General features: G+C 38.5%; 1 protein-coding gene across 3 annotated transcripts in view; it reads left to right on the top strand.

The window, feature by feature from the left end:
• Window positions 1-16835, top strand: part of NECTIN3 (nectin cell adhesion molecule 3) — a 70458-nt gene that overhangs the window by 14678 nt on the left and 38945 nt on the right. For all 3 annotated transcript variants that reach the window (XM_074898900.1, XM_074898910.1, XM_074898891.1), the window contains exon 2: window positions 14289-14627. In XM_074898900.1, coding sequence (XP_074755001.1) covers window positions 14289-14627 — 339 coding nt within the window. The remainder of the gene's footprint in view (window positions 1-14288; window positions 14628-16835) is intronic.

Below are 16835 nucleotides of genomic sequence, written 5' to 3' on the forward strand. Positions count from 1 at the left end.
CATATTCAGGTCCATGGGCCAAAAAAGATGGTTCTGAGCAGGGGGTGGGGGGCTGGGGGGTGTGTGTGTTGGCTGACACCATGTTCTGTCACCACTGAAAAATCATAGTGACTGAGGGTTGTTCCCAATGAGTGGAAAAAGGCAGACATCACACCCATATTCAAGAAAGGAGAATCCAGGTTGGAGAAGACCATTAAGATTGTTGAACTACAGCCTGGTCAGGCTTGCCTCGGTATCTGGAAAGATAATAGAGCAAATCTTCCTCTAAGCCTTCTCTGGACATGTGAAGAACAAAAAAGGTGGTTGGGAATGGCTTGAAGGGTGAAATTCAGTTGTACAGAGTCCAGCTGATGGCTAGTTGTCAATTGATAGTGAGGCAAATACCATTGTATGTCTTTGGAGGCAGGATATAGTGTTCTTAGTAAGTTTGTGGATGATACCAAACTGATACACTAGATACACTAGTGAGCAGGACTGCTACTTCAAGGGACCTCAGCATGCTGGAGAAACAGGCTGGCTGGAACCTCATGGTGTTCAGCAGTGGCAAGTGTGAAGTCCTACAGCTGGACTATCCTACAATGGAATATCCTCACGCAACAGCACAAGCTTTGGTCCAGCAGGCTGGAAGGCAGCTTGGCAGGCACAAGATGCGGGGTCCTGGGGTCCTGGTGAACAACAAATGGAGCATGTATCAGCCATTTGCCCTTGCAGTGAAGAAAGACTTGCCTCATCCTGGGCTTTAAGCATAACAGCAGGTTGAGGAAAGGGTTCCTTCACCTCTATTTGACACTGGAGCACTGTGGCTGGCTTGGGGTTCTCCAGTACCAGATAGTCACTGAGGTGCTGGAGTGAGTTCAGTGGTGGGCCACCATGTTGGTTGGGAGCTGGAGCACAGGATGTGTGAGGAGAGACTGCAAAGGCTGGGCTTGATCAGCCTGGAGAAGGGAAGGCTGAGGGGAAAGAGATGTTATTGCTGCCTGGTGGGAGTGTGTCAAGAAGATGGAGCCATGTTTTCTTCAGAGGTGCAGCACAAGAGGAAATAGGAACAAGCTAGCGTGAGGGAAATTCCAAGTCCATGTAAGGAAAAAAATACTTGTCTGAGGGAGATCAGAGACTGGAGCAGGCACCCGAAATGGTTGAGGAATCTCATTCTGTGGTGATACTCAAAACCTGACTGGATGAATCTCTAAGCAGTCTGATACAACTGGACCTACATTAAGTAGGATTAGGTGGCCTCTAGGAGTCCTTTGCCTTTCACCTACATTAAATCATTATTCTCTAAATCAACATTAGAGCTTGCTTGCCTTTGCCAATGAGAAATGCGTTGTGAAGAAATGTGTACCTAGGACTTCACTTATATATGTGGTAATCGGTAGGTGTCTTGCTTGGGAATTATGAATACAGTTTATACTTGTGTCAGAGATGACCTGTTGAACACTTTGGAGACATCACAGGCTTTCTGTGAATGCCTTTTCTCTACAAGCTGGTGCTGACAAACAGTGATTCCTGGGACTTGAGCATTCCAAATGCCTGGGTCTGACAGATGAAATCAGAATGATTACTTGAAGAATCTCATGCTGCTAATAATTTATACCCTGGGGTAGACATGAGCCTTCTAGGTAATCTAGCAAGATACACATTGTGGTTACCCTTATGATTAGTATGGCAGTGTATGTATCACTGCATAGCAGAAGGGCAACAAACAGCAACGAAAAAATCCTACACTGATTGCTTTGTATTGCATTTTCGAATTCCAACTGTAGTTGCTTTGTTGTATTTCTGTTAGTCTGTGTAATGGCGAGTTTATCATATGGTAGTGCTGAAACAGCCATATAACTTAGAAGGGAAGTTGTTTGTTGGACTTACTGTGCAACTCCTGGAATACCAACCCACGTTTTTTGCAAGTTTATGGCTAAGTGGAAGAGGCTATGCTGCTGTGTCACTGGTAACTCCCAGATTTTTGAAGTGAAGCACAAGTGATGGGCAATGACTCTTCAGACTTCTGTGATACTGAGTGCCTGATCCTCCACCTCCAATTTTCTTCCTCATCTCAAAAAAAAAAAAAGCTATTGGGTATTGTGATAGCATTAAATAACATTAAATAGCTTTTCCAAATAGAACAGAGAGGGTTGTAGTCTAGAAGAAAGCACGGAGGAGATTTGTTTGACGAAACCTTCAGTTAGCAGTCACTGCAGTCTTGCTAGGACCTTTTTCTGGAGAGTATTCATCCGATGGAAACTGTAGTTCTGGGTGGTTCTGGAGGATAGAAGGATCTTGTATATTGGATTTCTTGGAGTGTGAGGTGCCCTAATTATATATAATTACTTGTTGCTGGTAGCAAATTGGAATAATGATGAATTACAGAGTTGTGGAGGACCTTATAAAACTGAGTGAATAACAAAACAAGCTGAAGTGTAGATAAATGTTCACTGATGTCCAGGAGGCCTCCTTTGTGGAGGGGAGGAGTAAACTTTATATATATAAATATTATATATTTGTATAATATATAATACTTGGAAACAAGGCTTTGAGTATGTGATGGTCAGTTCTGTGAACTGATGATTTTCTGTGTAAGTCTTTGGGGGGGGGCAAATCAAGTGTTGGAGTAAGAGAACAGAACATGCTGTTCTAGTGAGTGAATAGATTGGTGATTCTTCAAATACAAATAAAAGCAAACAAACAAAAAAACCGCAAAACAAAAAACCTTAGGATTGAAGTATGTTCAGAGGAGGGCAGCAGGGATCGGCGATATGAAAGGGGGCTTCTGAGTGAAGTCAGATAAGATACAGTTGAGAAAAGAGGTAGTTTCTTGGGACAAGGGAAGGAGAGGGAGTAATATGGTGGGATGTGTGAAATTGTAAGTGATGTCAACAATGTGTGTACACATTAAGTCTTACAGTGCACAAAGTAGGTGCTCATCAGATGAAGCTAAAAGGAGGTGAGTTGCAAGTAAAGAAAGTGTTTTTAGAACTGCCGCCAAGATTGCTGGCACTGCTTGCCAGAGGATGCTGTGGATGCAGAAAGATTGTGAAGTCAACAGGAGGTGGTTTGGCACTTAAAAACTGAGGGTTAAGCTGACAGGTCAGCCCGGGTTTGGGACAGCTGAAAGTATTAGGAGTAGATGTTGGTCTTGACAAACCATCCTTTCCCCTGCATGTTATTGCCTGTATTTCTCCATGTGACTACTCTTGGGAAGTTTTTCCTTGGTGAGAGCACAGATTTTTTTGACAAGCTATGCTGTTACATTTCCAGGTGATGAGGAAGTATGTGGAGTGCAAGGAAGCAATCTCCGTATAGAACTGACATCTTGATCAAAGTGTCTTCCCTTTTTTGATGCCTTTAAGTTATTGAAAGGTGAAGCTAGAGGTGGTACCAGTGATTAACACACGCTTCCCTTCCCTCTCCACCCCACCGCCTGCCCTGTCCTCCCTGCCCCAGTCTACAATAACTTATATAAAGTGTTCAGGTTACACATTTATTTTTGTAGACAATCTTTTGATGGCATCTTTTGGTCTATACAGTCAATTGTATAGGCAGTCCTGCTCAGGTCAGGTGTGTCATTGACTTAAGTGCTGCTCTCACCTGAAGGAGAATCCTACAGTAAGCCTTGCCTCCCCTGGACTGGCCTTCACTGGCACAACTGAGCATCTCATACAGTTCTGAATGTGGTAGAATAATGGTGTCTTACAGTAGCTTGAATATCTTGTGCTTATCTCTGAAGTTTGGACTGTGGACTGGAAGCTGTGTTGCCTTCTCAATTTTACACTCTTAAGAGGAAAGATTGTCCTTGCCAGAGGTCTTGCACAAAGGCAGCTGCACATACTAGGTAGCATACTGTTTTGAAGCATGTCCTCTGTCTTGAGTTATTATGTTGACATCTGCTTTAAACTTTCAGTGTAGTAATGCCAGTTTTGGAACTTCTAGACTTAGCTCTGATGAGCATACTAGAGCTGAAACCTTTGAAGAATTAACTGGTGTCCGGAAAATGATGATTTTTGTGATGCATGCAACTGTCTCCTTATCATGAAAGGCAGCTGGTGGTAGGTGGTAGGGCTGGCTTAAAGGCAAATGAAGCCCTGTGTACTTGATTTACAGAAGGTAGAAAAGCTGAAGCACTAGCTGACTAAAACTTAAGTGATTAGGCGTTACTCTGTATCTCCTGAATAGAATTTCTGTTGCCACCTTCAACTCGCAGCCCTGCAAATAAATGAAAAAATTGAGCTTTTAAGATAAATTTTAAGCAGGCAACACTTAATTTATGTATGAACATCAGGTTATAACATAGCTTATTAATCAATATTCTCATAATGAGTTACTTCTCAAAGCTGAAGGCTGTCTGTTACTTCTCCAAGTCTCATGGCTAAGAACAAGAAAGCTAGTCTCTAAGGACTGATTTGAGTATGTCACGGTAACTCAGTTGAGGACGAACTAGTAGATGCTAGTAGAGATTTTGTGGATTCGAATATACAGCTTTGAAGAGTTAACAGCTTTTAAAAAATACATAACAAAAGCTAAATATCTGCTTGTGGATCAGAATACCAGAAGTAATAGAGAAGACTGATTACCTGGCTGTCCCTCTGAAGAGGAAAAACTGACAGGGAGTAATTGGAAAGGATATAAATGATGAAAAACATTTAGTGAGAAAACAGCTAATTGAACAGGTTGATTATAACATTCAAGTTAAACCCCAAAGACCTGAGGATGGAAAAAAAGTAATTGAGTGCTCTGTCTTAGTAAGTAACTATGTGCTAGCTAAAAGCACTGGTGCTCTTGAACACAGAACTTTCAGTTTTATAATTAAGTGGTCCTAACAGTGTTAAAAGTGAAATGAATTGGCCATCCTAGATGTCCTGTGAGTTAGTCATCTTGCTTGATTTGGTAATTCCTACATGTATAGCTGTGTTAATTCTTTGATTTGCAAAGCAAGTGAGGACAGTCTTGAAACACAGGTGGAAAAGGTGTGAATTGGCAGGTTGCTAGTAAGAGAACTGGGAATGAGAGGACTTCTAAAAGCCATGTAGTCTGTAATCTTCTCAGTAGTGAGGTCTGGGTGAACCAAATGGTCGTAAGAGATCAGGTGGTCTAAGTGTATAGAATGGATTGTTGCAAATATGCTTATGAAAGGAGAGCTTGTAATTGAGTCCATCAGCATGTGTGTAATATCAGTTAAGAAGAATTTGAAGGAAGACCAGATTACTACTTAAAATTACTTACTAAAAATGTCTGTTAATAATCTTATAGTAATTAAGATGACAAAATCATTGAACAAGAGATCATGTCTCTACTGTAGTGCAGGATCAGCTTGGGTTAGTTTGAGTGTGGGTTTCTTTTTGTAACTAAACATCAGACATTTCTAAGTGTTTCCTGTTTTGGCCACGATGTTCGTTTGAGGAATTTGCTTTCTGTAGCATCCAAAATTTTCTTGATTTCAGTGGGTTTTGTTGTTGCTAGTCTTTGTGGTGAGGTATTTTTGTTGCTTCAGTTTATCTCCTTCCTAACCTCTGCAGGCATACTCAGCAGTTCAGACATTCTCTTTTTGCAGTGTAAGTGCTTCAGGACCTTTACTGGGTTGCTTTCTTTGAGAACAATGATTGGTTCTTCCAGTCTTTCCTTATAGGTCATGTTTTTTAGGCCTTTGAGCATGCTTTGCTTTCAGATTCTCTGGGTGGCTAATATCTAAACTGTGATGTTCAAGCTGAACAACTCCAGATGGAGCGTTACTGATGTTGGCTAGAGCACGGAGTTTATGTCTATATTAGCATATTCTAGAGTGGCACTTTGAATTCTTGAAATATAATTACCATATACTTGTTGTAACCTTCAGAACAGTTTTTGCTCTCTAACCAGTTACTTCAAATCCTGTGTCAGTTATTTATACTTGTTCCTGCTGACTATTTTCTAATTTGAACCCACTGGAACTTGAAGCTTTTTTCAGGCCCACTGGGAAAGACTTATGTATAACTCGACTTATTTTTTTGTATCTAATACAGTTAGTTGGCAGCCCTACCAAGATGCAGAACGGAAGCACAATGCTCCTTTTGACCTCCCACTATATTTGTTAGATATTTTGGTTATGTGTTTAAACAGATACCGCATACGAGGAATTTAACCTTTTTCTCAAGGTCAGGTTGTCAGAATCATTGACTCATCTTCTGTGTTTCAGAAGATTTTGAAGATGATCTGAACTCTTCAACAAACTTTCCAATCAAAGGTTTGAGTTACATGAATAATTGCTTTTTTCGATGTCTTTTGCTGTTCTTTTAGTGTATTTATATCTATTGCTCTGCTACTTGGTAATTTAAATTTATTTAAATGGGTATGTGAAGCATTTTGTGATGTTTAGGGAGAGAGGAAGTGATGTATATTTGTATGGATAACTTCTGAACTACTTGTTTACTCCTAGTAATAGTTTTCTGAGGGAGTAGAACTAAGGATGAGATATTTTCCTCCAGTCCTGCTTCTGAGCTTGACCCATTTCTTGGAAAAAGAGTACCTTGTTGTCTCATTTGCTTCCTTTTAAATAGAGTGGGATTGGGAGGTTTGTCTTGTTAAACAGAGTTTGGAATGTTCATTGTAGAACTTCCAGCTGCGTTAAAGCTTGCCTCGCTTACTAGTTCAATATGTTTTGTAACTGAGTGCTTAGTATCAGGATAAACATGAATATATTAATTTGTTGTGCATTAACATACATAGAAGCTTGTAATGTTAACAGAGTGTAAAATAGTGCTAATACAGTTTAAACTGAAATTCCAGATGACATTTTAAAATTCACAGGACTTTGTAAACCTTCTTGATGAGTAGTTAGATTTGAAGCTTTAACCTTGGAAAATTGTCTTTCTAAGTGTCCTTCAACTCAATTGGAATCATGAGCCTAACCTTTTTTTGACTTTCCTCTAGCGTCTTAGATTGTATTTGGTTTCCTGCTGCTTGAAGGTCTGTGCAGCATGGTAGGAAGCAGAGTATGCAGGGACACAGTCTCTGCCCTATGTGGAGGTGGTGAAACTAGAACAGAAGCACCAGTTAACATGTGAAGAAAATGGCATTGTGAAATAAGAATAGTGGGTTCCAGCCATGCCTCACTTCAAGTGCAGAGGTGCGGAGCTTTTTTTTGAAGCTCCAACTCACGATTCTGAGTTGGGCTTAAGCTATTTTAATGATCAGCTACATTTAACTACTTTCTTTGACTTTGTGTCGTGCTGGAGTAAAATACCTCTTTCTAATCTGTCTCCTTGTTTTCTGTGATAACTTCAATCTTGTCAATAATAAGTGTTTATTGTGGTGCTATAGAGCTTTGCATACTTTATCATCTTGACCCAGTTGTATTAGGATGAGAGTATTTTGTCCAGTACTGCATTATATGGCCTTTTAACAGGCAGTATGCATCTTCTCTCCGTGGGATCTGGATACTATCTTGTGAATGGTAGCTATAGTCTTCCCCACAAATATCAGTATTCCTTGGTATTTATATGTATCTAAAAATATACTTGTTGATTCAGCAGCTGGGGAAAGATAATTGATTGTCCCTTCCACCAGCTGTGGGGAATGCAACAGTTCAGTAACATGAGCCTCCTGGTGGAATGGTGTTAAATGTTGTCAGCTCTACCCTTTGGAGCAACAGGTGGGGGTTCAAAGTACTTAAAAATTCTGCAGAACATCATATACCTACCACTTTATTGAGAATTTCTTTCTTGAGCTTGATGTTTTGAGTAAAACCCCTGCTTCAGCAACAGTTAGCTTTTGAGAGAGTACTGAAATTGAGACTCATCTTTTCAAGTATTCTCAAACTCAATCAGTTCTTGTGGCCAGTATCTTCAACTTCTAGGTTGCTTGAAAAATTCTGCTTTTGTGGAACTTCTCCTATGGTTTTCAACTAGAAATGATGTTCTCCTCACTCTAGCCTTTCTGAGCATGTAGGCTATAGTCACCTAGGGGAGAGCTGCTTACGTGTTAGATAAAGTTAAGACTGGAACCTAGTTTTGGTCCACTTGCAGGTATAAAAATTTAATATTCAGAAGTTAATAGATGCATTTCCAAGTGATGAATGTATATGAGCCACAGTAGTGATATATCAGTGCAATGGGAGAAATCTAGGAATATGTCAATATTTAAACAATTATTATAATGTTCCTAGTTTCCTTTTTGTGTCAGGTAAAGTTGACCTCTGGATTCAAAAGATGGTCCCTTGAACATTAATAAAATGAAAAAGCAGCCTGAGAATGCGTTTCTCTGAATTTGCCAACTAAGAGGATCTCAGTAGTCTTGGCTTCAGACTATTCAGTTGCTACACTTTGTTTAACCAAAATTTTTTGCCTTCTGGTAGGCTTTTGTATGCCTGTTACACTGTTGTGATCAACCCTGAACAAGGTTTTAAGATTTGCTCTTCAAAGATGGAAATATTATACCCCTGGTTTGCTTTTTTTAAAAAAGACAAGTGCCCTGCAGAAGAGGGAACTTGAGCTGAGTCCAGTAAATGTAATGCTTATAGAACCCAACCTCATGCCCTGTTTGTACTCCCAGCCCACTTCCCCCCAAAAAACTTCATTGACAAACTAGCACTCCAGGTGAGGACTGTGATAAAGCAGATTCTTAGGCAAGAACGCTAGTTTATAATACTGTCTCTTTGATGTAAGTGCAGGTTTTTTTCCCTAAGTGCTTGCTTAACAATTCTAATTGAAAGCTAGTGTTGGAGCATTTTGTACTACTTAATCCTGAATCTCTTCCATTCCTTGGTTCTGATCTTTTTTTGACACAGTAATTTGATCATGCTCTGGTACTCAGAAGAAACACACAGACTTACTTCCCAGTAATTTAAGCATATATTTTTATAAAGCCTCAAGTTGAGGTTTCAGACTTGTTTTCTGCAGTGTCCTTAAGTGATTTGGTTCTCTAGCTAAAAAAAAATCTGAAAATGCCACTAGAATGTGCAGCTGTGTTCCTGTTGCTTCTCTTGCATTGCTACTTGTGATTGACTGAGCAGAGAATGAGCCAGTTCAGACGGCTAAATCGGGAAGAAAACGAGTTTTTGTACACTGGGGTCTCTTAGGTACCTGATGAGTGCTGATGCAGGAGAAGGCAGACTGGAAGAATGAATCTAAGCTTTCTGATATTGGCTAAAATTAAACTGACCCAACAATAATGCTTAGCCTGACCTTAGGAGTATTTCATGAGAGTTCTGCTGACACAGCAACTTGCTGTCACCAAAATGGGATGTTCCTGTTGTTCTGCTCCACTCTTGATTGGAACTCTTCATAGTTCCCAGTGTTAGTGTGTGCTAAGGCCAGATATATTCATGAGCTGAATAACTTGCTGATGTAGAGGAAAACTTCACTTTTTTCTGCTCTTTTGCAGTTTGGCTTTATTGTCTTGTGGAAATGGTTGACAGCTAGTGCAACGTAAGTGGCTAGGAAGTGTCATTGTGGTCTCTCTCTCTTAGCAGTGGTGTGCTATTAAGCAGGGCATGGTTCTATAGCAGGTAACAAAATTGATTGCTTTTGTAAATAGACTTGTGTGTGACTGGACCATATAGACAAATCTCTAAATCTGTTGTTTGTTAAAACAAATAATAAGCCTGGAAGTGTGGAGAATACTTTCTCATTTCATAGCATGAGTACTTTTTTTGTATGACAAAAGCTGTTGTATGTTCAGGACCCTATAGTTCCTCAGTATCTCTTTTTTCAGTTAGTGAGTGAGGCTTGCTTAAGAATTACTAGTGAACAGCTTCTGTTACCATGGTCAGTATTTGGTAGTTGCTAGTACTGTGGCTTTTAATGCTAGAAGTGAGTTTTAGGGTTTTTTTGTTTGTCTCCAAACAGCTTTTTGACAAGTTAAGTGAGAATGGTCAGTGCCTTGCTGTTTTGAATAAGATTCTTGCAATGGTCTAAAACTGGAGGGCTAGTGAATGCAACATAAAGCTGGTAAAAATTCCGTTTGAAAAAAAAAAAAAGGAAATTCAGTGTTTATTTGAAATAAAACATGAGCTTGTACAGTTTGGACTGAGATACATTTGCAGTACTGAATGTTGAGATCTGGTGTGTTTGGTGATGTGAAGGAAGGGTGGGAAAATTAAGAGATACTGCAGCTCATTTTGGGGAGGGGGCAGGGTGTGTCAGAACTCAGGGCCAAAAACATGTTTCTCTGGAAGGTGTTTTACCAAAAATGTTAGAACAAGAAGCTTATGCTTTATCTCCCTGAATTCTCAAATGAGATAGTTTTGAAATTATTTTAAGATTGTTGAGGTAGAACAGTCTCATGGTATTAATAGGTAAGTGTGGAGCCGTGAATAGTTAATGACTGCTTTATTACGAGTCCTGTCAGTTGTTAAAATTAGGAATAGAGAGGAACTCTTGCAGTTTGAGAAACTGAGATGTGGACTGTTAGTATATGCATGCAACTAACAGTATTATTGGTGAAATAGGTTGACAGTCTTAATAGCCTGTTTGCAGATAGGCCTGAAAATAGGTGTGTCAAGTAGGTCAGCTAGGAGGAGCATCCATCTGCTTAACTTCTGTTAGCTTCAGACATAAGGTGGTTTTGTGGTAGACTTGGCTGTGAAGTATTACCAGCATGGATTGGATCACTGTGTGATCAAAAAATCAGTTCGTACATAGGGACTTAGCTAAAATTGAAACATCTGAAGGTACTGGAGATAGCAATTAATACCAGGCTTCATATGAAACAGTACTGGACTATCTCTTGCTGATCAAAACAAAGTAAATCCTCTGTCTGTTGCCTGTGCAATGTGAGCAGTGGTATGAACTGTGTCATTAAAGGAGGAAGTCCGGGTGACTGGTACAGACAAGTTCTAAAACATTTGTACAGGTTGAGTGATTAAGTTCAGTATGGTTTTAAAGCTTTGAAATGAATGGCATTGAGTGCCATATCACAATACAGTACTCAAGTAATTATTGTAACCCACCAGTAAAAGTCATCTAACGGTGTCTTTAAGCAGCTTACGTGAGAACCTCATTCCATGTTTCAAAGACATGCTGGAACAGATGACCTGTCAGCACACATGATTAGGAAATGAGAGGGAAGACACAAGCTCTTTTTACTGTCTTCCAAGTGAGCAAAAAGAAAAGGGGAAAAAAGATCCACAAAACCTGTCAAATCTAAGGAAAAATGTAAGAAGACTTCATGGTACTGCTTTTGTCTTGAAGTTAAAATCTTGATTAGTAAGTGTATACAACTTGTTTCCTTAAGCGATGTTGAGAATTGTGATAGTCAAGGCCTTCAATGTTGTGAAAGTGTGAGCCGAGGAGGTCACGTTTCAGTATTAGATTTCAAGAGGAGAGCTAGACTTTATTACAACAGTAAATGTGTCCCATGCATCAGTACCTTGGATCAGTTAAGGAGATGAATAATGTTGCCTTGAAGTGTTTTGCTGTTTAGAATCTTGTGCATTGTATGCCTCTAAAGCTTTATTTTGGAGTAGACATGTAGCTGCTATTCATTATTCAAGTACAATCTTTGAGCAAAATACTGGTTTTCAAGTGGAAGTCCCTATGTCAAAGGAAATACCTATCTTGGAGTCCTGAGTCTTGGAGAGTGCTTAATAGCAGCACAGTAATTAGCTGGCTAGTTTGAACTGTTAGCTTGATTGCTCAGCAACCTGGAGAAGTTAGCTAAATAATAACTGGCTGAAGACTAAAACCAGAGACACTATTGCAAATTAAAGATGTGGTTGTTCTCACTTGAGCTTTAAACTATTTTAAAAACTTCAAACACTTTGGAGTATATATACTCTTATAGAAAAACTATAGTTCAAGTTAAATGATCAGCATAGATTAGTTTTTTTGTCTGTGGACTCTGAACATGTCAGAAGATGAGATAAACATGTAAAATTTGGTATAATGATCTATTGGTTCCATTTCATTTACTGGAGAAGGGGAATGAACAAGATGTAACTGAGCAGTGTTCCATAGCTGCAAGTAATGTTCTATGGCTGCATGTGTAAATGTATAAATATATATGAGGCCTGCTCAGTTCTGTCTGTAAATCTTAAAAGTAGCAGCAATAAAAAAAGTCAGACTCTGAAAATATTCATGTAATTCATTTGAGAACACTATGTTCTCATGGAACAAATGAGCTGTTAGAAGTATTCCTTGGTGGAAAAAATGTCTTCTCACATCTTCAGAAAAGGGATAACTGTTACTGAGTTTTGACTGAGTTTTAAAATGTAGTCTGGTCATCTTTAGTTAAAGCCTCTTATTGGAAGAGTTGTCAAAAATAAAAAATTGAAACAAAACAGCTTGTGTCTTTTACTTACTAGGATGACTTTCTAATGCAGTTTGTTACCTTCACAGAAATCCAAGCAGCTTTTGTGTAAGTTTACTTGTAGAGCTTTTCTGTACTAAGTTTGTTGGAGTTACACACAGCTGAGCATTATGTTAAGGTTCAGTACAGGTTAAGATTCAGTAGATTTAAGTATTGCAAATTGCTGATTTCTGAGAAAAAGTGGTTTTCTTTAAATGACATTACAGAATAAATATATTCTGTACATTCTGAAGTACATTGCAGAAGTGTAACTTGTGAGCCTTAATTATATGTAAACGGTAGATAGCAATAGTTGCATAATTTTTAAGAAATGTTCCACCTTATGCTTAGATATAGCAGTGGCAAGTGGAGACAAAATTTGGGCAGAATTCTGTACATTTCAGTTAGTGTTCAAATAGTTGGCCTCTTTTCAACATCTGTCCCAATAGTGTGTATTAGTTCAAGAGGCATGAGGAGACTAGGCATGCCTTTCATGACTTGTGGATTAGTCATGGTAGATATTCCTTGTATGAAACTTAGTTTTTTGGGTTTTCTGGCTTTTTTTTCCCCTCACCAGCCCCTCTTAGTGACTGGCACATCAACAATCTTGGTATAAAGTTCTGGCTTGGTTTGATTTATTTGTGCAACTTAATGTTTTTGTACTGTTAGCACTAGTCAGTAGTTCTATACTGAAGAAATCCGTAGCTGAATCTTTAAATTGCTTGTTTAGGTGACTTCATTGATTTAGTTATGGTTGGAACACTGAAAAATCAATTGATGGGAAATGAAAAGCAATGAACTCGTACATAAAGGCATATAGAGAATTTTTTTCATGGACACATGGTTTTTCTTGTGGGAATTTGTTGACTGAAAAGGCAGTTAATGTCTCAAGTTGAATGACCTCTTCATGCTTGTGAAAATTTAGATTTGTATCTTGTTCCATGTGTAAACTTTCTTGGTAACAGGTTGAGTACTGATTTGATAACTGAAGGCAAAATCAGAGCAGTTGAAATGTATCTGTTAAAACTTAAGCACAATAAAAAGAAATACAGTATGGATTAAGACTGATTCTTTTTCATCAAGTTAGTTCACTCTAAGAGAAGGAAGAATTTAAGTAGCTGGAGCATCTGTTTGGCAGAAAAAAATGCGAACCTGTGGCTTAATGAACTGCTTTGTCCTGGTAGATTTCCTTTCTTGAAAGGAGGTGGTGTAAAATGCTGAGCTCAAAATGCTACTGTGGGAAGTATTTGGGGTTTTAAATGGAAATACATTGAATCTTCAACAAACACTTGACTATACCTACTCTTGCACATTTACTGTATTAATACAGAGGGAAGATCCAGTGTGAAGACACCGCACTGCAGTGTAGCAGAAAGATTGCATATGTATTATGGTACATATCTTTATTGGAAACTAGGATACTGAAGCTAAAATTAAATTTGTAGGTTGACTGTCACTGTTAAGATGGAATAATTTGTGGGGGTTTGGAGCCTTTTGGGTTTTTTAATTGTTTCTTTGCTTTTTAAGTAGTTACTGGTATGGTAAGTGGTAGAAGTTTCGCTTGTGCATTTCTCGTTAAATGGTATTTATTAGCAGTCTTTCAAAAGTAGGAAAAAAGTGCAGTAATTTAACTTAAATTTTTACCTGATGCTCTGGATCAGTAATCAGACTGCTAAAGTGCCATGTCTGATTACTATTTTTTCAGTAAATCTGAATACATGCAGTGCTCATATCTAGTATATCCGTCTTTTGGGAGTTTAACTACTGATACAACTTTCAGGTCATTTTTATAGAAAGCTGTGTATTGGTGGTAGAATTCTCTGAAGAATGGTAGATCAACACCTAGCTTTAATGTTTCTACTTAAAGCATCCTTTTGTAGTGTTTCCATGCTGCTGTGAATCAGCTAGAATACAGTTATTCAGAAGAAAGTAGGAATTCCTTTGAAAAAGGCAAGGTAATTTCTGAAGAAAGCTTAATGTGAAGATTTAGAGATATAACCTTCTTGTGTGCCAACTAACAATTGCTTTGTTTTTAGGTGCCTTAGCTGGACCAATTGTTGATCCACATGTGACAGCAGTTTGGGGGAAGAAGGTTGCACTGAAATGCATAATTGATGTAAATGAAACAATAGCACAAGTTTCTTGGGAGAAGATACATGGTAAAAGTTCACAGACTATTGCTGTTCATCATCCCGAATATGGAATATCTGTTCAAGGAGAATACCAAGGAAGAGTGTCATTTAAAAACTACTCACTTACTGATGCAACAATCATCTTAAAAAACGTAAGCTTTTCTGATGCAGGAGAATATATTTGCAAGGCAGTTACATTCCCACTTGGAAATACACAGTCATCAACAACTGTAACAGTACTAGGTAAGTCAATTTCTTCATGAAAGGCAGTGAAATTAATAGCACAAACTTGTTAGTAAAATTCTGCAAACTTACTCGCATGTTGTATTTTACCTTTTAACCCAACAACAATACCAAAAATGTATTTGCCAGTCTTTTGTAACAGGTGATTTGGTATTCTTACTAACATCATTGAGGAGACTTCTTTGGGGTCTTGCTTCTTTAGAACTTGCTCTTCAATTATCCTGTTATTAAAAATAAATAAGCAGTTCCTGTTTAGGCATTGTACTAATCTAAACATTGAACAGTGCTTTAAACTTGGACCTGGCAGTATTGATACTAGGGACCTCTGTGTGTGCTGAGAAGCTGCCAAACAGCTTTAGCTACCACCTTGGCTAAATTCCCTCATAAATATGTTGCTAATATGATGAGTTAATGCAGCTGATTGGGGCTTGGTGCTGTAAACTGTCCTTTGCACAGTATAAATGTAAAGCAAAACTGCCTAGACTACTACTGGGAGTTGTGGGAAGAAAGACACTAAGCCTTTGACTGGTTGTGGATAGTCATAATGTCAACCTTATGATCTCAGTTTTTCACAAACTAATTTTGTCTTGTTGAGGGTTCACTTCATAAAGGACTAGTACTGAAGCACAGGTAGACTTACGTGATAATGCAGTATGAGGTAAAAAGACTATTCTGAAACTTGAAAACGTCTTGACTTGCCCTCTCTTGATAGTATTATACCTTCTTAGAGTAAGTTACCTCTGTATATACTGCAAGTAGTCAAGTTATATTTTCTACAGCTGAGGTGGTCCTCAGTGACTATATTTTTTAAACAATGGGCTTTTTCAGATCTTCTTGGTCTTTGATCTCTGCTTTCCACAGTAGTAGAACACTGAGATGAATCAGATGGCTGTAGCACAGTACATAAACGGGTTTTCACCACAAGGTGGGGCAAAATAAACACACGAAAGCAAGTGACTTAATCCAATTTGAAACAAAGAACTTGACCAAAAAGGTTCTATGTGATACACAAATCATGTAACCTTATGGCTCTCTTCATCTGTCTTCTGTCTGTACAACAAGTGGCTATGTCTGGCTATTTTAGCAGTTTTTTGACTTCAGGTTTCAGCTATTGTGCTTTATCAACATAAATTGGGAGGTTCTTACTGCTTTTCCTCATATCTAGTCAGTTCCTATTTCTAAGATTATTTTTTTCACATTTGTAGTTGTGTCCATTGTGCCTTTCAAATTTCTGGGTCTGTGGAGAACCTGAGGAAGAACTTGGAAAGCAAACATATGGCCTCCGTGTTTATTATTCTATATTTGAAAATGTAGGACTGTGACTTGCTTGGTAAGATAGACATTATCAAAAATTGTAGCTGGGACAGATACAGTAGTATTTGTCAGGCATAGAGTGATCCTGATCATATTTTTTTTTCATAGTTGATGTAGAAGGTTGCTGATAGTTGTAAGCCTCTCAGTGACTTGGTAGCAACCTCTGAAATGCAAGACACAACTACTAGCAAAAATGCATTTCCATCCCATATAGCACTACTTGGCTTGCAAGTACAGCTGGGTAGCCAACCCTCTGTTGGACTTACCTATTTCCTGTGGCCTCAGCAGCACATTTTCTGTCCTTCTGAAAACTTTTTTGCTACACTGACATCTATCCTTAAACAGTAAAAATACCAGGAAAGTAATAGTTTTCAGAATATGCATGTAACTAAATAACTTTTGAGCTTTACTGGCCTGAGCTCAGCAGTTCCAAGTTTAGTAGAGTCTTAAGGCATAGAATAGCTCCAATCAAAATTTAAAATCTGATGTAACTTAAGATTAGCTTTATTCTGAATACATTCTCTCACTGTTCTAAAAAACTCTCCCTCAAGTGAGAAGTTCATCTCCTTAGTGCTGAAACTATTCCAATCCAGGCAGCATTGCCTTTTTTCTAGTCTCAGTCTGTTCCTGTTTAGTAAATAATTAGTTTCCTTCCTGTGTGTAGTGGGCATACTTAATCATGTAGTAGATTTTTGTACACTCTGAGGCGGAGACACTTAAAACAAATGGAGGAATTACAGGATAAAATGTCCTGTATTTTGCCACAGTACACTGATCAATTAAGACCATATTTAGAACCTCTCTTATGCTACTTAAGCTCACAGACTTACCACTTCTAGTGACTTTGCTCACTCCCGATTTGCTTTGCTTCGTGCTTCATGTTGTCTTAAGGAA

The sequence above is a fragment of the Athene noctua genome, chromosome 1 (genome assembly GCF_965140245.1).
Source record: "Athene noctua chromosome 1, bAthNoc1.hap1.1, whole genome shotgun sequence".
Classification (NCBI taxonomy): Eukaryota; Metazoa; Chordata; class Aves; order Strigiformes; family Strigidae; genus Athene; species Athene noctua.